Below are 23,548 nucleotides of genomic sequence, written 5' to 3'. Positions count from 1 at the left end.
CAACTATATGTACAATTGATCTCTTATGTTAAAGTACATGAAAGAAAGGGATGACCATATAATATTTACAGTTAACTAGCTTTAGGTTTTAGCGCTTAAATTAAGGAACAGTGAGTTATGCAATAATGTATGAGTGTGTTTGTGTATAAGTATGTGTGTGTATATGTCTATATGTGTGTGTATATGTGGTTGTCCTACCACAGATTTAGCTAATTTATTTATTTAGCTAAAAAAATCTGTCGGCAAACCGTCTACCTGACAGTGTTACCAATTACCTAGAACTTTGAAATACCAAATTTTTCCAAATTTCGGAGTTAGTTATAGAAATGTTGTGTTAACGAATTACACAGGCCGACAGTGTTTTTGGTGCAGCCCTATGGGCATTAAATTGTGTTAATATAGACGGGTATAAGCATATCTGCATACTTAGTTTTCGCGTTTAACGGGTGTTATTTGTGCAATCGCGGTTTGAAAAAAATAGCAACATTAATTGTTTTGGTTTAAGATATCCTCGAGGGTCTGTGCTTAGTTGTAATAAAACCTATGCCAAAGAATTGCTTAGATGCCCTTCTACATAATTGCATTTAAGGTTCCATAATTATTTGAGTCAATCAAAGCCTATGAGCCATTGAAGTAATTTGTTCACCTCTATTCCCAACCAACTTGATGCGGTGAACAGGCTTAAAAAAATACAAGGAAAAATATGTGCCCTAAAATATTTGACATGCATCTAGAGGCGTCTATCACCGAATTTCTAAGATAAATAAGACCATCATACGTCAAAGGGTGGAATTTATAGAATTTTTTTCATAAGAACGTAAAAAGTATTAAGTATTTTTAACAGGGACCACTTAGAAAGGTCCAACAATTTTTTTAAATACACCACTATTTTTATTAGCCATTGTAGTTTACAACTCCGTAATGATTTTTATTTTTTGATTTTTATAATAAAACTCAAAAAATAACTGTTATTTGTTGATTTTTATGTATAACAGTTGTCCCCTTGACATGTTTAAAAAAATTAAATAATTAAAAAAAAACATGCTAATCGTGTTTTATGTAATTTACTAAAAATTTGTTAAAAAAGGCAACCGCGCATATTTTATAACTATATTTTTTTTAAATTTATTTCACCCACAAAATCGCCATAAATCAAGTTTGAGTTTTATTTTTGATCACGACGAATAACTGTTATTTGTCAACTTTTATTATAAAACTCAAACAATAACAGTTCTTCTTTGAGTTTTACTTTACAAATCAGAAAATAACTGTTAAAGTGTGATTTTTAAAAAAAGACCTATAACTGTTACTGTCCCTGATTTTTAAGTAACTATTACTTAACGAGTTGGTCGTGACTTCACACAGTAGGTTTTTTAAAGATAACAGTGGCGTAGCCTTAAAATTGTGGGGGGATTTATTTAACAGGCATACTAACCCCTTGAAAATACAAATTTTCGATGTTCGGCGCCTACTGCTAAACAAATTAAAAGGCAAATTTCTGCGAATGTGTCAGATATTTATGTAAAATGGAATTTCAAAATAGTTGTTACTTTTCCTGTTCTTACGGAAAAAATTCTATAAATTCCATCCTTCGAAGTACAATAGTGGGTTTTATCTCAAAAATTCGGGAAAAGTCGTCTCTAGATGCCTCTCAAATATTTTACGGCACATATTTTTCCTTGTATTTTTTTAAGACTGTTCAACAAATCAAGTTGGTTGTGAATAGAGGTGAACAAATTACTTCAATGGCTCATAGGCTTTGATTGACTCAAACAATAGTGGAACCTTAAATGCAATTGCGTAGATGGGCATCTAAGCCATTTTTTGGCATAGGTTTTAATACAGTTGGGCAAAGACCGTCGAAGACATCTTTAATCAAAACATTAAATGTTGCTATTTTTTTCAAACCGCGATTGCACAAATACCACCCGTTAAACGCAAAAACGAAGTATGCAGATATGCTTATATACGTCTATATTAACATAATTTAATGCCCATAGGCCTGCACCTTTTAATAAAGTCCATTTTGTTGACCTGTGTTATTAATTCAAAGGTACTTAGTAGAGCCCTGCACGAGTTTAATTGTAAGTGAGCACTTCCAAGTTGACTTGAATTGTTCACTCACTCTGACTTACAAAAATATTTCCAAACGAATCAACCCGAGTGAAGGAAATTTCAAGTCAACTACCTTCAAGTCACTGTTAGGCCTAAACGAGTGCGAGTGAGTGCGAGTGGCCCGATTGACTTGAATTCAGATCGAGCACTCGAACACTTAAAAGTCATATGAAAATTCGAAAATTTGAAAAAAAAATTTAGTATAAATTTTAGTTCTGCTCTTTCCTTTCGACTGACTTGTTGTGCTTGTGATTTTCTAAAATAATATTTTCATCTCCTTTGGCTATGGCTCAAGTCGTAAGTTTTGAAATACCTATTCAAGGTTTTATAATAATAAAAACATCATAATAATGAAGAGAAAAGAAAACGATGATATCAACGAAAAATTAAAGCAAGGTGAGTATGAAATCATAAACAAGCGAGGACGCAGCAAAGTCTGGGAAACTTTTGGAATGGTGCAGGATGCAAAGAACAATGTGATCGAAAATGTTGTGGCTTGCAGAGTTTGTTTGAGTGTGCTGAAGTATACAGGATGCACAACGAATATGGTTCGTCATAAATGTTATCCTCTTTTATATAAAGTGAGCCTCAAAATTTTATGTGTTCCAGCTAGCAGTGCATCGTCGGAAAGGGCATTCTCACAGCTTATTTCCGAAAAAAGGACCGGAATTGCATCTTCAAGCATCAAAATTAATAAAATTATGTTTTGAACTCGTATTTTCGGAAACCAAATGTTATGTAAATAAAATGAAATTTAAAATAGTATGACCACATCAAACCTTCTTTGCTTAAAAATTCAATTGACTCGAATTTTGGATTACTCGCACTCACTTGATCGTTTGTTTCAAGGCCTACGACTTGCTTGTTCGAAGTTTCTAAGTAAGTGAACTCGCACTCTAAAACTCTATTTTGTTAACATGACTTGTTTGTCAGTTCGAGTGAACTCGTGCAGGGCTCTAGTACTTAGTATTGTAGTTAAAAAATGAAACTTATTTCTAACTAAAAATAGTAGTTATTGAGAAATTAGTAAAAACAGGCCGCTTTTGCAAAAAGTTGGCATCACTGTCGTGAAAAATGTCCTATTTTTGCCAGGTAAAACGCCGGCTGAGAAGAAGAATAAGACATGTAAGAAAAAAAAGTACAAAATTTTTGCTTATTATTAATTTAAACTAATAAGCGTTGCTAATTTTCAGGGGTAAACATAGGTCTTCCGCCGCATTCTTGTGACCACTGCTTGAAAGGACCTGGCCAATGAGTTAAATCCCCATGGACTACCACGTAAAACCGCTTGTAAGGATCTCCTTTGCGTACTAGCCTCTCGCAGTTTATGCCTTCGCTAGTACTCTAGAGCAGATGGCATTTTGGTTCGCTTTTAAAATTCCTGCCAACCTACAAATGTAAATAAACCAACGCAGCCGCGGCAAACCGCTGTTCAGGGCTGCAATATGTAGCCTGGCGGGTAATTCAAATTTTTAATTTTTATACCCTTGCAGAGGGTATTATGATTTTAGTCAGAAGTTTGCAACGCAGTGAAGGAGACGTTTCAGATCAGCATCACTAGACGAGTCGATCTAGCCATGACCGTCTGTCCGTCTGTCTGTTTCTAGGCAAACTAGTCTCTCAGTTTTTGAGCTATCGTGATGAAACTTTCCCAAAAGTCTTCTTTCTATTGCAGGTAGTATAGATGTCGGAACCGACCGGATATCTTATATATATAGACTATATCTTATAGCTCCCATAGGAAGAAAACGTTTAAAAAATTCTAGCTTCGGTGTTTTCTTAAATATTATCTTCTACTCTTGGGAATATTATTTATTATATATTTTTGAATTTCGAATTAAAAATTTAAAAAATCGGATCAGTATATTATATAGCTGCCATAGGAACGGTCGAAAAATTAAATGTAAATTAATAGGAAAAAAATTATATCTTTGTTGATTTTTATAACATTCCCTTCTACTCTGGGATATGACTATTTTAATTTTAAAAAGATCGAACTACTATATAATATAGCTGCCAAAAAAACGATCGAAAAATTAATGTGAAATAATAGTAATTTAAAAATTTGTGCGATTTGTAAATTAATAGAATGATCTGCAAGGGTATATAAGCTTCAGCTTGCCGAAGCTAGCTTCCTTTCTTGTTTTTATTTTATTGTGTACAATATGCGCTTTAAACATAAATTATTTTTCTAATTTTGCAAGGAAAACATAAATTAAGTTTAAAACTTATTGGAAAATAGTCCAAATAAAATTCGATAATTATTGAATATTCGATATTTAGTGTATGCATCCAGCCCATTTCGTTTTTCGGTAAATTTTCCGAAAAAAAGGAAATCTCCCGAATACCTGTGACACCAACGGCTTTGGTCGGTTGGTTTCTAAACCAACCGTCCCGAAATCCGTCGACGGTTTCTGTGACACCCCCAATAATGCTTCAGCTCATTGTTTTTTTGGTTTTTTTTTTTAAATTAAAATTTTTGGGTTTTAGCAGTTTGCTATCAGGGTATTTCTTAAACTGTTGAATTGCTGAATTGTTGAAAATTCAACAGAAAATTTCAGCAATTAAGGGATCGACCCAAAATGGTTCCTGTTGAATTTTCAAACAGCTTATGTTCAAAAGTTTCACGGAACTTAAAGCATGTAAAATTAGATTTATTATTGCTAGTTACTGCCTAAAATTGTTACCAAGGTAACAAGAACCATAAATATGCTTTCTAAGTTGATTTTAAAATAAATAATGCGTACTGGTGATACTAAAATGGTACAGAGTTGACATGACTTTAAAAAAAAGGTGACAACTCTGGCTTTTCAGCAATTTAACAAAATTTTTAACAGCCGCGAGGCTGTTGAATTGCTGAAATTTCTGAAAGTTGACTTTGTATAGAACAGCTGATTAACAGCTGACCAAAATTCAACAATTCAGCAATTCAACAGTTTAGGGAATACCCTGTATGTGTGGGCCAAAATGTAAGCTGTTGTGCGTGAAAAAACATCAATGTTTGCAGAAAAGTCTCAGAATGTGTTCTGCACTTCGTAAAGCCTAGTACTCAGTACGACGAAAACTGCTAGCTAAGCATAGGAGTAAGCGAGAGGCAAATAGGTAGCTAAAGCCTTTAGCCGGGGACTTTTTTCACCGCGGTACTCAGTTGAGCTAAGGAAATAGTAAGAAAATACCACTGAAATACTAGATTTAGCGGATGAATTCTGATGAACGCCTTTAGCCGCGGCCCAAAGAATAAAAAATTTGATCTTTGGCTGTGTTTGTGCAGAAGCGGTGTGAAAATAACAATTTATAAATGGAAGGAAAACCTCAAAAACCAATGGAAAACTGCCTGTAGGAGTTGCTGCAATACATATCGCCATTCCAACAGCGAATTTAAAGCTTGCGACCCCGGTCGGCTCAACGTTTTGTAATATTTTAAAATTGGCGCCAGTTGATTTGTTTGCTGAGAGTAAGACCATGCTACATGCATTGCGGATGAACTCCGAAAACTTCGGTCACACTAAATGATTAATATTTTTCGACTAGTAAAACTCTTAGCCGAACTGAGTAGTAGGCTTAACTAATAACTAATAATAATAAAAAGTGTACTATGTACTCCTATAAAGTTCCAAAGTTGCTATAAATTACCAAAACAGCACACATTTGGCTTTGTTTACAAATTTGCCATATTAATATTGGGTATACAGAGGCGTAGTAAGAGCGGAGTGTGGGGTACGGGAGGTTAGGCCCTCCCCCTGTCAGCAATATGTATGCATACTCAGATACGTATTAAACTATTGTCTTATGCTATTTATTGTATTATTCTACAATAAGATTAGGAGAACACAATTTCACGACAGTATTCCCGAGTTTAAATCCTCCTTCGTTTATGTTGAGTTGAGTCACTGCTGTTTAAATCAGCTGTTATTGGATAATGGATGGAGTTCTATGGGAACACGAGTTTCAAAAATCCCAACCGTTTCAAACGGATGGATTCTATGGGAAGAAGTTCCGCCATGGACCAGCACGACTCCGGAACCAGTTCTCCTTCCCTAGGCCATCTCTAGTATCGCATCTGCTGTTCCTCTCTAACATAGGTACGCGGTCGTTTTTGGAATGTTTTGATTGTCAACATGTTAAATTGCTTTATTTTTGGCAGACCATAACAAATAATAATTTAATTAATGAATCTTAAATAAATAAATAAACTTTAAACATTAATTCTTTTTTTCATAACACTGTTGATAAGCAAGTTCGATACTATCGCGATAGTCAGGGAACCGAAGATAGTGCCATCACTGGCCTGGCCATTTTAAGAAACGTTTTTTGGTAATTTTACACAATATAGCGCAAAATGGTGGAACTGGAGGGCTATATAGGTAAGTAATGAAACATACGGCGCTTCTGCTGCAGCTAATTGTTTTTCACCCATTTTTCACTTAGTGGTTCCCCTACGCACCACACCCCAGGCTAAGTACTGCCACAGCGTCTACATGCGGGAGCACTTCATACGGCTGATGGATCCAAATAAACCCAAGGGTCGCACCCTCTTCGTGCTCAATGTTCCGCCCTACGTAACGGAGGAGAGCCTGAAGACGGTCTTCGGGCGGACGGGGAGCATTGAAGCCGTGGAGTTCGCCGCCAGGCCGGGAAAGGAGGAGACCATCAAGTGGTACGAGGGCACCGCCGAACCGTTCTCCAGCACACGCCCGCCCTTTACCTTCAAGGTGGCCTACATAGTCTTCGAGAAGGCCAGCAGCATCGGCAAGGCCCTGGCCTTGAGGAGCATCGACCTCTTTAACAGCAGCGGCGAGTGCATTGTGAAAAGCGGCATGGAGCTTTGGCACGAGGAATACGAAGAAAACTACATCTTCGATGCCCACAAGGCGAAGCTACAGGTCAGCAAGTACATATCCGGGTACGACAAGAGGGAGCGGGCTGCGGCGGAGGCGGCCAAGACTGGAGAGGCTGACGCCGACGGATGGGTCACCGTCGGCAAGGAGGGCCGCAACGCTGGTTTCGAGCAAAAGGCCTCTGTGCTTGGACGCCTTGAACAAAAGGTGGCCAATGGAAACAAGTCCAAGGAACTTAAGAACTTTTACACCTTCCAGATACGCGAGGGAAAAATGCAGAACATCGTGGAGATGCGCAAAAAGTTCGAGGAGGACAAGCGAAAGATAGAGCTGCTCAAGCAATCGCGTCGCTTTAAGCCGTTTTAGTCAATAGTCATAGGTTAAAAATAAAGTAAAACTTCTTTATGATACCAGAAAGAATCGAACTGAAAGATGCTACGGGCCTGACCGCACGAAAATGCCCCATAAATTTGCTGTTGCCATTGACACTACCGCGACCAAATCCTGACCACGACAGAGTCCCACAGCAATGCCATAACTTATAACCGGCCACAGTAAGGGGCATGAAAGCTTATAAAAAGAGAACAACAAAAAGACAACGACGGCACTGGAGCCCGGCACAGCAACTGCTGGGCTTATTGTGTGATAATCACATATGGTTTATGTTAATTAGAGAAATGATAAAAATATTTCGCTTATCATTTTTAATCATAATCGTCGCTGTGCCGACGTTGCGCTCGAAACGCACTCTGAAACTCACTCGCCCAGTCGAAACAGCACGCGATCGGTCTTTCCCAATCCGAGAAAAACATTACTGACTTCTTCCAGGTCCGGACTGCAAGACTTTTGGGGAGAAGTATAGTATATAACGAAGTAAGACCTTAACGTACATATGGGCAGTCATTTTACAAACCGAACCACTTTTCTTGGGTCACATTTTTGATTTGGCTGAAACTTGTTTTAAGTGTACTATTCGGGAAATAAGTTAGCACGTCTATCAGGATTTGGCAGAAAAAAATTGATTTTGCTAGTTGAATTTTTTTTAGTTTTCCAAAAAACGTCAAATTTGGAAAAGTCCCTGTCATCGAAAAACTGTATCTCCGGTTGTAGTAATCCGATTGACTTCGAGACTTTTGCATTATTTCCTCTAAAACGACTTCTTTTAAAATAAAATTAAAAAAAAATAAGTTTTTTGTTTCTTAAAAATACAAAAAATTAGGATTTTTAAAACAACTTTAAGCATTGTCCCCACAAGAAAAAGGATTTTTTAATTTCAATATATGCGCCGGGTTTTTGTAAAAAGTTGGAGCCATTTCAAATTTTTTAACAACACGTCGCAGTAGGGCTACTCGCTTAATCCTAATAATTCTATAAAAACTGGTTGGATGGATTTAATTTAAACCTTTAATATATTTTTAAGTGCCATTTTAATAACATCCACTAATTTTTAAAGCCGATAATATTGTCTAATATATCGGTGGCAAAGCGATTGCTGGAACACTATTAAAAAAAGTCGTTTTGCGGTGTTCACTGTACCTCCGCCAAAAATGATCGGATTTCCATTTTGTTTTTACATTTCGCTTAAGAATTAAAAAAACCCGCCCCTGGGAAGCCCTTTTTTTAATTTTTTATTTTTAACAATTTTTTTTTGAAAAAAAATGAATTTTTTTAGGCTTAAAAATAAAATATTTAAAGTTAAAAAATAAAAAAAGCGCTTCCCAGGGGGCCGTTTATTTTATGCAGAAAAATATGACACAAATTTGAAAACGATCGGTCGAGCCATTTAGAAATGCCGATGAAGACAGACTTTCGAAACGTGATTTCGAGAAAAACGCATTTAAAGATGCACTTACGTACCTAAAGTCTTAGAGGTTAGGGTACTAGATTTAGCATAACTTCTAAAGTTTTGGTCCAATTGACATAAAACTTTTTCTGTATAATCTTAATTTGTTAATCTACAAGAAAAAAAATTTTAAAAAATGTATATTTTTTTTTGCAAGACCCTACCTCCGCCTTAAGGCGATTGTGGGCGTTAGAGAGGGCGTGGCCCTCGGCTGAAACAAACTTTCGCTGCGTAGGAAGCCCAAGAATTGGTGTGGGTAATCCCAACTTTCTAGCTTTTGTAGTTTCCGAGATCTCAATAAAAAATTTGTCATATCCTTTTTTAGGTAAGTTGCTAACCGATTTTAATAAACGATACCTCATTTTGTCGTTTGTTTAATGCACTTATAGACCAAAAAATGAAACATAAAAAAAATTTTTTAACTGAAAAATCTTAAAATACATCTTTATTTTTTGGTTTTAATCGTTTAATACAGCAATGAAGATACTTTTTGTATATTTTTTTATTTTATATATTTGCAATATGTGTTAAAACTGATCAAATTAATAAAATAATTACCATGTTACGTTAATGTTAAAAAAAAACTCAATTTGTTTGCAAAACACCTCGCAACGAATACTTTTGTGACTGACTGTAATTACAATTTAATGTTTAGCGGTCGACAGCGTCCCAACCGTGGGTTGAGAAATAAAATTGCTTCCTAATTGTTACTGTTTGACTGAAAAGCATTAACATCACGTAAAACTAAGTACATACATACCTATAACGTACTTATGATTTTGTGGATGATCAAAAAAAAGCAACAAAAAATTTGTTTTAAAATACCCTCCCACAAGCAAATTCTGGATCCGCCACTGGGGATATTCATGATCATTTTGGGAAACACCTATTTTTTACCTATTCAACACTTAAATCCGCCCCTGATCTGTGACTAATATGGAGCGCAAAAGACTTCGAAGCGTTCAAGACCGTAGGTAACACGAGATTTGGTGGGGACATGGGGAGTGAAATACAAACGAGGTACGCGTCGGATAACGCATGCTGACGATAATCGCCGGGTTCTCGGATCGGTTCGTCGTCTGGTTTGGGCTGGGGTATTGGTATGGGTTGCAGTTGTGGCTTTGGATGTTGTTGTTGGTTGCCTACTGTGGAGCCTGGAGACAGCAACACATTCATAATTTCTTCCGATTCGTATCGTTTAAACATTTTAAATTGATTAAAATGCGATAAATCATAATCGCCATCGTCGACCTGGCCCCAGTCACACAGACACTCTGTAACTTGGGAACTCGGTACCCTCCTCCAGAACCTCACGATCCACGCGAACATGTCCGGGTGATGGACCGATTTATGCGCCTTGAACATAATAAAGTGTTAACGGAACGAGTTATTAAGGTAGTCTGAATGGGCTTAAGTTAATAAGGGCCGAAAACAATTTACATGGGCAGAATTGCAGCGATGCGATTTAGCGCCTAAGGTTGCATCTAGGGCTTAGCTGTGGATGTGGCCCCAGTCTCATTCTCGGCCCAGCTAAGCTGTCCCACCGATCGACGGACACACAAGATGTCGAAAAATATTACATAAACCGACCACACGTACGTCTCCCATGCCGCACAGCTGGACACCGGGCTCAGTCCTCAGCCCGAGAGGAAAAAGCTGAAACGCTGTGTCTTGTGAGCAGAACAATCAATAAATTTGAACACGTGAGCGGACGGCTCTCAACAGGAACGGATCGATCGCACAAACCAAAACCCAAAACAGCAACAACAGCAACGAAAATGCAGAGCGATAGGTGATCAGCAGTGTCGACAGATTGGGCAGAATCAATATCAATGATTGGAGGGCGGCGAATTGGAAGGTGCGTGATTTTATTTTTGGAGCCCCAAATCTGTGTTTACATTGATGCTGCAGAAAAAGTGAATTATACTGTTCCGGATCTTTATTAAATAGAAAATATATTCAACAGATAAGTGTCAAACTTAAAGCCTAGTACTCAGTACGACGAAAACTGCTAGCTAAGCATAGGAGTAAGCGAGAGGCAAATAGGTAGGTAACGCCTTTAGCTGGAACTTTTTTCCACCACGGTACTCAGTTCAGCTAAGGAAATAGTAAGAAAATACCACAAAATTACTATATTTAGCGGATGAACTCCGATGAACGCCTTACAGTTAAAATATGGGCGACAAAAAACAAACGATGTGGAGAAAAAACTTGCGCTGAATCAGACGCTAAGGAATCTCCCTGTAAACTCTTATAGTTTTGGTACTTTAGTATCAATTTGATATTTTGTCATATTTTTTCCTTTTTTTTATCCTAAATGGTTATATTGGTGACCTTTGAAATCACTTCATTTTTTCTAGCTGCAAAGAAATGTAGTTAGCACATTGCCAGGGCCTTTAAAAAGGGCGTTGGTTAAATATCCTTGCCAAATTCCATCCTTTCCTAAACTTCGATCTGTGCTGATAAAATCTAAGGGTTGACACTATCCTTTTTCTTGATCCTTTCGCTTCCCTGGCTTCTTAAACCCATGGGTCGGGCTGCGTGCCTTGCATTTTGGCACAGTAAGAGTCCTTTAAACGCCGTAAAAGGATCCGAATGGATTATTTTTTGCACAGATATGGGTATGGATATGGCATTTAACCTTTAACCGTTTTTAGTTAAATTTAAGTTATTTTAACGATTTAAGAATGGAAATTTAGCATTATGCCATCTAGACAACTGAGACAAAGCGGATTTAGCAAAAAAAAAATGAGTCAAATCGGTTAAGTTTTATCGAAATAGTTAAATACAACACACGTGTGCCAAGAATTTTGTTCGGACAGAATAGGCTCATTTTTTATACCCTTGCAAAGGGTATTATGGTTTCAGTCAGAAGTTTGCAACGCAGTGAAGGAGACGTTTCCGACCCCATTAAGAATATATATTCTTGATCAGCATCATTAACGAGTCGATCTAGCCATGTCCGTCTGTCCGTCTGTCTGTTTCTACGCAAACTAGTCTCTCAGTTTTTGAGCTATCGGGATGAAACTTTCCCAAAAGTCTTCTTTCTATTGCACGTAGTATATATGTCGGAACCGACCGGATCAGACAACTTTATCTTATAGCTCCCATAGAAAGGGTCGAAAAAAAACGTTATAAAAATTCTAGCTTCGGGGTTTTTTCAAATATTACCTTCTACTCTTGGAAATATTATTTTTTAAATATTTCTGAATTTCGAATTGAATATTTAAAGAATCGGGTCACTATTACGTATAGCTATATTATTACATATATATAGGAACGGTCGAAAAATTAAATGGAAATTATTAGGGAAAATATTATATCTTTGTTGGTTTTTATTACATTCTCTTCTACTTTGGGATATGACTATTTTAAAATATTTCCGAATTTCGATTTTAATTTTAAAAATATCGAACTACTATATCATATAGTTGCCATAGAAACGATCGAAAAATTAATGTGAAATAATAGGAAATTTAACATTTTTGCGATTTGTAAATTAATAGAATGATCTGCAAGGGTATATAAGCTTCGGCTTGCCGAAGCTAGCTTCCTTTCTGGTTCGTTTTTGAGTTTTAAGAAATTAGTCTTACGAGATATAAATATGAAACCAAATTTTTTTAACAGTAAAATGTGGCCTTTATATAAACAAATTTTGTTTAATTTTTTTATTCATATATTAGTCGGAGAAAATTGAACCTAAAGTCCAAGATGCCAAGTATGCCAAGAATTAAGTTCATCACTGTACAATGTACAGTGTACATTAGGGTGGACTTATTTTGTATGAAATTTCTAAGGCCATGCTCTCACCCCTTCATATATGGCCTTTTTGTATCCTTAATCAATAAAAGAAAGAAAAAGTTAAAAATAATTAGTTTTAATCGGTGGACTTATTTTGTATGAAATTTCTAAGGCCATGCTCTCACCCCTTCATATATGGCCTTTTTGTATCCTTAATCAATAAAAGAAAGAAAAAGTTAAAAATAATTAGTTTTAATCGGTGCGCAACGGCTTTAAAGTTTATTACGCATTTTTCAGATTCATCTGGATGCCGTAGACTTGATTTTATACTTTGACAGTATTTTAAAAAATATCTTAATCACTTTCCCGAGCTATTTAACAGGTGATAAAGTCGGTAATAAAATGCAAATCGTTGGGAGACAATTACAACTTAAAAATAAGAATAATAACGAATAACACTATGCAGCATCAAAAATTAACCTCGATGAATGCTATATTTTTGGATTCGTTACGAATTCCCAAGTTAAACTGCGTTTTCCAAAGAGTTCCCCGACGCAAGGATTCTTAGCAAAAGGACCTCAAAGTTCGAAAAATGCTGAAATTGACCAACTTTGCGGAGCTCTCAGAGGCAAATGGATGCATGGCTTGGTTCGAAGTTAAAGTTTTTTAAAAGATACACCCTTTATCTTTCAAACCCCATACATAAAATAATTTTAGGATTTTTTTAAGGCAGAAATAAATTCCAAAAAACATAGTCAAAAAACTGAAAAACATACAGCTGCGGTCAAAATAGTAGCAGTGTTGCCGCCTTGAGTTTTTAAAAGTTTGATGTTGTAATTTTTTCTTATCCAATTAGTCCAATAGTAAAATTATAATCAATACAATATCACCAGAAAAAGATGAATTACAACAACAAACTTTTAAAAACACAGGGCGGCAACACTACTACTATTTTGACCGCAGCTGTATGTTTTTAAGCTTTTTGACTATGTTTTCTAGAATTTGTTTCTGCCTTAAAAAAAAATCTTAAAAATTTTTTAAATATGGGGTTTAAAAGATTAAGGGCGTATCTTTTAAAAAACTTTAACATCGAATCAAACCATGCATCCATTTGCCTCTGAGAGCTCCGCAAAGTTGGCCAATTTCAGCATTTTTCGAACTTTGAGGTCCTTTTGCTAAGAATCCTTGCGTCGGGGAACTTTTTGGAAAACGCAGTTTAACTTGGAAATTCGTAACGAATCCAAAAATATAGCATCCATCGAGGTAAATTTAAAAAGCACTCAAAATGCTGCACAGTGTAATCAATGACTTTTAGCTTTTAACTTATAACTATTACGGTCCCTCAAAAATAACACAGTGCAACATGAAAAATGGAACCGCAATTCTGATTTCATGGGCGGAAAGAACTCATCGAAATAAGCTAAAACCCATTTTGGTTTCTCTGGCTTAGCTCGGGTTTACCTTTTATAGCGAGTTAAAGTTTTACATACAAAATTTATTTGTAACGGCCATATCTTGTGAACCGATTAAAATTTCACTATCAAGTCTTCAGTGATTATGTAGCTATGAACCCAAGGAACTAAATTGACAAATGACTCTTGCGCACTTAGCACCTAGTGCAACTAGCGCGTTAAAAAACCAATTTGCCTAATTTTTCGATTTTTAACGCGCTAGGTGTACGTCTTCGCAAGAGCCATTTGTCAATTTAGTTCCTTGGGTTCATAGCTACATAATCACTGAAGACTTGATAGTGAAATTTTAATCGGTTCACAAGATATGGCCGTTACAAATAAATTTTGTATGTAAAACTTTAACTCACTATAATAGGTAAACGCGAGCTAAGCCAGAGAAACCCAAATGGGTTTTAGCTTATTTCGATGAGTTCTTTCCGCTCATGAAATCAGAATTGCGGTTACATTTTATAACCCTAAAAATGTTGCACAGTGTAATAGTCAATATCTTTGACATTTTTCTTAACGAAAATTTGTATTGGTGAACGCAAAAGTAATAGTAAATCTTAAAAATTGTAAAATAGAATCTCTATTTTATTGTGAGTCACAAAAAAAAAATGGTGGGTCGGCGATCGAACTTGGTCCTTTTTGTTTGGAGACAGAAGCTCTACAGGCTACACTCATAGAAATTTTTACCCTAAATCGCCCTAAAAAACTGACTTTTCGCCCGTGGATTTAGAAAATCGCCCATAAATCGTATCCGCTGGCGATTCGCCCGTGTATTTAGAAAAATTTTCTAAAAAATCCCGATGGAAATTTTGTTTAATTTAGGGTGATTTTTCTCGAATTAAGAAATATTTTCCTGTTTTTAGGGTGATTTGCCCTAATTTTAAGGTGTATTTTTCTAAAATTAAGGGCGAATTTTCTGTTTTTAAAGGCAAATGCCCTAAAAAATTAGACAAATTAAAAAAAATCGTGTTTGAGCATGCTTAACTGAATTTGGGAAGCATGTATTTTTTTAATCGTGTATATTCTGGGAACTGGGACTGCTTTAATTACACAACACCGGCGGAGGACACCGTTTCATATTGATGTATTGGTGTGTAGCTTATATGGGAGTCGCGTTAAGAGGGGGGCCCGATCTATACAGCACAGCCGTTAGAACTGAAAAATCATGTTTGTAAATGAATTAGGGAAATAAATATGAGGAGAAAAAACAACTTACTTTTTTTGGTCATTGCGAGAATCGAACCCACGACCTCTCGGTTTAGAGTCTAACGTCCTACCGCTGCACCACAGACCCATCGCGCAAGGCGACGTACAAACTCTACACACATATTATTTTCTTGAGGTCTACGTTATAATTTGACTAAAGGCAATTAAACCTTATATTTTTTCCTGACGACTGTGACAATTAGGACCGTTTTCTTGCCCGCAAACACGAAGTATGCTTTTAACTCAGAACTCCCATACGTTTTAAAGGTTTTAAGACTACTTTAATTTAAAATTCGGACGAAAAAATGTCCTTAGTATTAAAATGTTTAAAAAAAAAAAACATAAAAATCAAGTTGAATCACACAGGGTTCGAACCCACAACCCCAAGACCTTAGTCCTCATATAGCAAAGTTGAAAGCGCAAGTGATTAGACCGCTGGGCTACCGAATTTCACACTTTTGGAGTGATTTTTAAGGCGAATCGCCCTTGTATTTAGAAAAATTTTAGAAATAAAATTAGGGCAATTCGCCGTTGGATTTAGAAAAGCTCAAAACGAAGCAAATCGAAAAAAATCGCCCTAAATATTAGAAAAATAGAAAAATTAACCCTAAAAATATTTTTTTATGGTTACCTGCCTTGAATTTATGGCAAATTTGTCGTGAAAATAGAAAATTTTTCTCAGTTCAAGGGCAAAAATTTTTTTAGGGCGATTTTCTAAAATGTAGAAAATTATTTTTATGAGTGTAGGCTACGTCCAACTGTTAATACTCATGAAATAAATTTCCACTTGACTCTTTTATTCGAGCGAAACCAAAAAGCTGACATGTTAAAGAAAGAAGAAAAATATTAAATCTGACAAGAAATGGAATGGGGTACATTCCTAGTTATACCCGTTACTCGTAGAGTAAAAGGGTATACTAGATTCGTGCAAAAGTATGTAACAGCTAGAAGGAAGCGATTCCAACCCCATAAAGTATATATATTCTTCATCAGGGTAACTAGCCGAGTCGATCTAGCCATGTCCGTCTGTCCGTCTGTATGAACGCTGAGATCTCAGAAACTACAAAAGCTAGAAGGTTGAGATTTCCCACACATATTCTTTGGCTTCCTACGCAGCGCAAGTTTATTTTAGCCGAGCGCCACGCCCCCTCTAACGCCCACAATCGCCCACTAACGATTTTAAAATGGGCCAAATCTTTAAAGATTTCCGAGAAGTATAAATGCAATTTTGTTGTGTATATTTATACCTATCGAAATGTAGAAGACATTTTTCAAATCGGACCATTCATTAAAAAGTTATACGCTTTATAAATTGTCAACATATATCTATCTCCCTCGCACTCCCTTTAGCTGAGTTACGATTATTAGTCGGGACACCAACCCGACACAGCGTTCGCACTCCCTTTAGCTGAGTGACGGGTATTAGATGGTCGGGACACCAACCCGACTATAGCGTTCTCTCTTGTTTTACACTTAATTTTTAGCGAAACTTTAGGGCCATTGCGCACCGCCTAAACGATGAAATAAAATTTTTATGTTTTCGCATAAATTTATTGGACACAGAAACCTACCATTTAAGATGCTGAGCTCAGTTGACCTTAAAAAAGTCCACCCTAATGAACATAACATGTTTTACATGTATGTATCCATTTATTGCGCCATAAAAAATATTTTCAATGGCGATTTTTCGTATACTTAGGGCTATCCACCCGTATAATTTTTCATATTTTTAGGGCGACCTCGGTTTTAGGGCGACTTTTCTAGTATTTAGGTAAAAATTTCTATGAGTGAAAAAGCAACTTATCTCGGACTCTTCCCTTTCTGACAAAAAAACCTTTCAAATATTTATTTGGTAAAACAAATACACGTTAAGGTCCAGTTAAAAGACAACTGGAATTTAACTAGTTGTAATTAAAACACATTTGATCCAAAAATATAGCCTAGGGTGTAAATGTCTTGGGAAATTTAACACAAAACCAATAAAACTGAATAGGTTCTCCGTTCAATCCCCATTCTTTGTAAATTATTTTTTTTGTTTTCTTTAAATGATTTTGTTTTATTTTAAACATAGTTTAATTTGTCCGATGCAATATATATGTAAAAAATCACTGTTTTTGAATTATGTCACAATAAAATTCATAAACCCGTTAGGGCATTACAAAATGTGTGTCTACAAATCCAAAGATCCCGGGTTCAAGTCCTAGATAGGGCGACTCGCCTCAAAAAAAGTAAGTTTGTTTTCCATTTCCATTTAATTATCATATACCGTATTTGATAACATAATAATTATCAAAATTCCTCTAAGGACCGCGCCTATTAATTGGCTACTAATTAGGAGAGTGTCAAGTTAAGCATCGTTAAGTACTAGTGAAATCCAATAACTTGATGGTTTAGACTTACATTTTTAGTTGTTTTGTGAAAATAATTTTTATACCCTTGTAGAGGGTATTATAATTTCAGTCAGATGTTTGCAACGCAGTGAAGGAGACGTTTCCGACCACATAAAGTATATATTCTTGATCAGCACCAATAGCCGAGTCTATCTAGCCATGTCCGTCTGTCCGTCTGTCCGTTTCTATGCGAACTAGTCTCTCAGTTTTAAAGCTATCGCGATGAAACTTTCCCGAAAGTCTTCTTTCTATTGCACACCCAGAAAAAAAAGACCGAAAAAATCTAAGACCAAATTTCTTACATTACTACCGTTTTGTTCTTTTATTTTTTTAAGACCATATTCTTAAATTGATACCAAAGGGTATTGATTTAAGGGTATTTAGATTTAAGTTGAACATATGCACGCGCGCGTAACACGGTGCGATAGCCCAGTTGGTAAGGCGTCTGCCTCTGATGCGGGAGGACCCCGGTTCAAAAACCGAATAAGTCAAAGTAAGTAAAAAGTTTTTCAAATGTATTTCAATTAATATTTCCTTAATAACTTTAGGAACAAAAATGTATTAAAAAAGTTAAGTTGTTAATTTACTAATTACAAAAAAAAAAAAAAAATGTTGTGTTGTGAGCGGGAATTGAACCTCGTACCCCCAAACACAAAATAATACCAGAATCCAACACCTTGGCCTCTAGGCCATGGCCTTATTATTTTATTCCATGGCAGAATGCTTACAGGAGCATTCAAAAAAATTTATTTTTATACCCTTGCAGAGGGTATTATGATTTCAGTCAGAAGTTTGCAACGCAGTGAAGGAGACGTTTCCGACCCCATAAAGTATATATATTCTTGATCAGCATCACAAGACGAGTCGATCTAGCCATGTCCGTCTGTCCGTCTGTCTGTTTCTACGCAAACTAGTCTCTCAGTTTTTGAGCTATCGGGACGAAACTTTCGCAAAAGTCTTCTTTCTATTGCAGGTAGTATATATGTCGGAGCCGACCGGATCGGACAACTATATCTTATAGCTCCCATAGGAAGGATCGGAAAAAAAAAACTTTAAAAAATTCTAGCTTCGGTGTTTTTTGAAATATTACCTTCTACTTTTGGGGATGTTATTTTTTTAAATATTTCTGAATTTCGAATTAATTATTTAAAACATCGGACTACTATATCATATAGCTGCCATAGGAACGATCGGAAAATTAATGGAAAAGTAATAGGAAATAAATTCTAGCTTCTTTGATTTTTATTGTATTATCTTCTACTCTAGGATATGACTCTTTTTAAATATTTCCGAATTTCAATTTTAATTTGATCAAAATCGGACGACTATATCATATAGCTGCCATAGGAACGATCGGAAAATTAATGAGAAATATTAGAAAATTAACATTTTTGCGATTTGTTAATTAATAGGAATGATCTTCAAGGGTATATAAGCTTCGGCTGGCCGAAGCTAGCTTCCTTTCTTGTTTTTACTAAAAATAAATATAAATTTAAGTACGTATCGTTCTTAAAGTAAGAACAGCGGTTTTATAAATCCGTTCTTAAGATAATACCATAAATTCTTATAATGATACCAAACGGTAGAAAGCTATTTTTGAGACTCAAACAGACACGTTTTCAGACACAATCAGAACAATTTTTTCCCTGAGTGCAGGTAGTACATATGTCGGAGCGAGCCGGATCGGACCACTATATCTTAAGGCTCCCATAGGAATATTCAAACATATATAAGAAAATTCATTGTTACTTTGTAGGAAGTAGGCGTTTTTATTCTTGACTACTTAAAAACAAAATTCAAAAATAGAAACGCTGAATCTGGAATCCCTGGAACTGCACCGAGTGAGTATTACTTTATCTTCAAGGGTATATAAGCTTCGGCTGGCCGAAGGTAGCTTCCTTTCTTGTTTTAGGGCCGGTTTCTCGAGTCCCTGTCAAAGCTATCTGTTCGAAAAACTTAAATACCAGATAAACTGTTCGTAAAAGCAAATCCGCTTTCTCGACTGCTTTAATTTATCTGAACGAGAAACAATTGCAGACTGCTGTTAACGCACAGAATTGTGCTGTAAAGCGCAAAAAATGGCATGCTTCGATTATTTCATCAGCTGTTTGGGTATAATTCAAAGGAAAAGTCAACTGTGATTTCGTTTCTTCTTCATAGTTGGCTTTGGGAAATCAGCTGTCATCACTATGGACGGCAGTCCATGTAGTGACGAAGCGCACCAGGAGAGTGTGCGAAGGCGACTACTATTATATAGCCGCAAAATTGAAAATCGGCAGTGATAGTCCGATCGTAATGAGTAATACACCAATCGAAAGGTATTGCAAAAACTTAAAGGATTGCATACCAAGACTTTAAGAAAATCAATTGGCTTGGGAGAGAGAGCGGTGAAAGTGAAAAATTGAAAATTTCGAAATTTGGAGCTGTTGGGGCCGGTGGGGATAAATGCCCCCTCGCAATGTTTTAGTTGTATTCCTCTTGAAAATACCCGTCGAATGAGGGATCATTTGTCAAAATCCGACTCTCCGTTCAAAAGTTATAGCCAAAATAAGATTTTCTTCTTCTTCCCAAAATGAAAATTAATTTCTGTTTGTCCACTTGTCCACTTGTCCAAAATATGTTTTTTAAGTTCTGAAAATTTGATATGACGTTCATCATATCGATATAAAAAACTTTTGTTCTACCACTTTTGGAAAAACCCGCTAGTTTAGCGGGAAAACAGCTATAAATAGCTAAAATTCGGAAAGCCGTAACTTCTATACTACTAAAGCTACAGGCTTGTGCTGCATCTCGTTTGAAAGGTATTTTTAAATGCTATAAACGTCTTCTATATGCAATTTGTGTAAATGTAATAGGTAAAAAAATATGAACAAAAGACAATTTTTTAAAACTTTTTTTTTAGCTTTTTTTTATTTTTCTCAAAAACGGCTCTAACGATTTTCTTTAAAACCTTAAACTGTATAGCCCTTGAGATTCCTTAAATTTTGGTATATAACACATTACTGTAAAAAGTCACGTTTAAAAGTTATTTTTATACGAAAATAGCCACTGTTGCCAGCTCGAACAATTAACGCTCCCTGAGTATTGAATTTTGTGGGAGGGTATCCGAACTGTATTTTAGGGTCATGGAATCAGTAAATTTGCACTTAAGAGTTCCATATAGGAATCTTTTGTTCTACGACTTTTGGAAAAAGCCGCTACTTTAGCGGGAAAATAGCTAAAAATGGCTAAATTTCGTTAGTTTTTAAGTTCTACACTACTAAAGGTACAGACATGTGCTATACCTCGTTTAAAAGGTATTTTGAAATACTTCAACGCCTTTTTAACTTAATTCGTTAAAATACAATAGTTTAAAAATTATGATTTATGACCAATTTAAATTTAAATGTTTATATTAGCACCTATGAGAGCAAAAGTAAACAAACAAAAACTTCTGATATCAAATAAAAACACCTCTTAACGAGGTAAAAAACTAGTGACGATCGCACCTTCAACGTACAAAAGTTCTGATATCAACTTTTGTGACGAAAAATAATTTTAGATGCGACTAAATAAGTACGCTACCTAAAATTTATTCATTCGGCACGCTAAAACAGAAAAACATTCGTGTAGATATTAAATATTTGCTAAAGCGGGCCGAACGAGTAAATTTTAGGTAGCGTACTTATTTAGTCGCATCTAAAATCATTTTTCGTCACAAAAGTTGATATCAGAACTTTTGTACGTTGAAGGTGCGATCGTCACTAGTTTTTTACCTCGTTAAGAGGTGTTTTTATTTGATTCTATCGAGCCGAAAAAGCTTAACAGGGACTCCGAGTCCCTGTCAAAGTTAGCTCTCACATTTATGCTCGAGAAAGCCAAAATGCCTTAGCAGGGACTTTATATGTTCGAGAAATGTTAGCCGGCACTCGAGAAACCGGCCCTTAGTGTGGTTTAACAGCTGTAACAGTAAATTGCTTAACAGCAACTAGTGCAAAACTGGTAACAAATGAACTAGTTGTTTTCGATGACAAGCATATGAAAAATGGGGTAATACTATACATTAGCGGACTCACCCCCGAAATTCGCGAAAAAATTATCCTCGATGGACCACGATTTCTTAAGAATTTACGTGCAAAAAGAACTTGGCGGTCGGCCATGGTTCTCTTGTAATTGAATTTCAAAGTTCCCGGGTTTGCTATAAAAAACAATGATGCTTTTCTAACGTTTGCTATAAAAATCATATATGTATATATGTACCCTTTTCCTTTTTTGTCAAAATAGGACTAATTTAAAATTCCAAACATCTGAGTAATTGGTATTATAGGGAACTCACAACCGCGTAAAAATGATCCTCGATGGACAGGATTTCTTAAGAACTCTCATAACCATGGATGACCACATGTGTATTTTTATTATAATGAGAAGAAATCGCGGTCCAAGGAGGAATTTATATTTTAACCTTTCTTTTAGTCTTTTCCACCTAAAACCAAACATAACAAGAAAGGAAGCTAGCTTCGGCCAGCCGAAGCTTATATACCCTTGCAGATCATTCCTATTAATTAACAAATCGCAAAAATGTTAATTTTCTAATATTTCTCATTAATTTTCCGATCGTTCCTACGGCAGCTATATGATATAGTCGTCCGATTTTGATCAAATTAAAATTGAAATTCGGAAATATTAAAAAAGAGTCATATCCTAGAGTAGAAGATAATACAATAAAAATCAAAGAAGCTAGAATTTATTTCCTATTACTTTTCCATTAATTTTCCGATCGTTCCTATGGCAGCTATATGATATAGTAGTCCGATTTTTTAAATAATTAATTCGAAATTCAGAAATATTTAAAAAATAACATCCCCAAAAGTAGAAGGTAATATTTCAAAAAACACCGAAGCTAGAATTTTTTAAAGTTTTTTTTTCCGATCCTTCCTATGGGAGCTATAAGATATAGTTGTCCGATCCGGTCGGCTCCGACATATGTATATACTACCTGCAATAGAAAGAAGACTTTTGCGAAAGTTTCGTCTCGATAGCTCAAAAACTGAGAGACTAGTTTGCGTAGAAACAGACAGACGGACGGACAGACGGACAGACAGACATGGCTAGATCGACTCGTCTTGTGATGCTGATCAAGAATATATATACTTTATGGGGTCGGAAACGTCTCCTTCACTGCGTTGCAAACTTCTGACTGAAATCATAATACCCTCTGCAAGGGTATAAAGATTGAATTTATTTTTCTGAGCGACACAACAACCCTTATTCAGCTAAAACTACTTGTTTAATACAGAACAAGAAAAAATGTGCCGCAGGCGAAAAAAATTTAAGAAAAAATCGCGCGATTTCTTTTACAAATACTTCAAATACTTCCTCTTCGGGAATACTTCAGCAGAGAGATTTCTAGGCCATAAAAGGTTATTAAAGAAAAACCTGGAACTTTACCTCAATGGTGGTACAACTATTAAAACTATTTAAATTAAAAAAATTCTATATGTTTTTATAGGAACTTGTTTAAACAATTAAATAATTTTATAGGAACTCATTTAAACAATATATTAATTTTATGGGAACTCATTAAAAAGTAATTACTTTTCAAATTATTACACTCGTCATTAAATAGACTTTCTAATATTTCCCTTCACAGGCATTTTCTATTGCAGCGTGCCGAATGAGAAAATATTAGAAAGTCTATTTAATGACGAGTGTAATAATTTTTCGTCACAAATGTTGATATCAGAACTTTTGTATGTTGAAGGTGCGATCGTCACTAGTTTTTTACCTCGTTAAGAGGTGTTTTTATTTGATATCAGAAGTTTTTGTTTGTTTACATTTGCTCTCATAGGAGCTAATATATACATACATTTAAATTTAAATTGGTCAATCATAATTTGTAAGCCATTGTATTTAAACAAATTAAGTTAAAAAGGCGTTTAAGTATTTCAAAATACCTTTTAAACGATGCATCGCGAT

The 23,548-nt window shown here is 35.6% G+C and overlaps 1 protein-coding gene across 1 annotated transcript; it reads left to right on the top strand.

Annotated features, from left to right (window-relative positions):
• Nucleotides 1-6,205: 6,205 nt before the first annotated feature.
• LOC108060642 (ribosomal RNA-processing protein 7 homolog A) lies at nucleotides 6,206-8,192 on the top strand. Its single transcript, XM_017146428.3, has 2 exons — nucleotides 6,206-6,479; nucleotides 6,544-8,192. Exons 1-2 carry the CDS (start codon nucleotides 6,455-6,457, stop codon nucleotides 7,317-7,319), a joined length of 801 nt encoding a protein of 266 aa, XP_017001917.2. The 5' UTR covers nucleotides 6,206-6,454; the 3' UTR covers nucleotides 7,320-8,192.
• The last annotated feature ends 15,356 nt before the right edge of the window (nucleotides 8,193-23,548 follow it).

Source organism: Drosophila takahashii, chromosome 2L (genome assembly GCF_030179915.1).
Source record: "Drosophila takahashii strain IR98-3 E-12201 chromosome 2L, DtakHiC1v2, whole genome shotgun sequence".
NCBI classification, from domain to species: Eukaryota; Metazoa; Arthropoda; class Insecta; order Diptera; family Drosophilidae; genus Drosophila; species Drosophila takahashii.
Note: the sequence above shows the minus strand (reverse complement) of the source record. Positions and strands in the feature narration are given on the sequence as shown.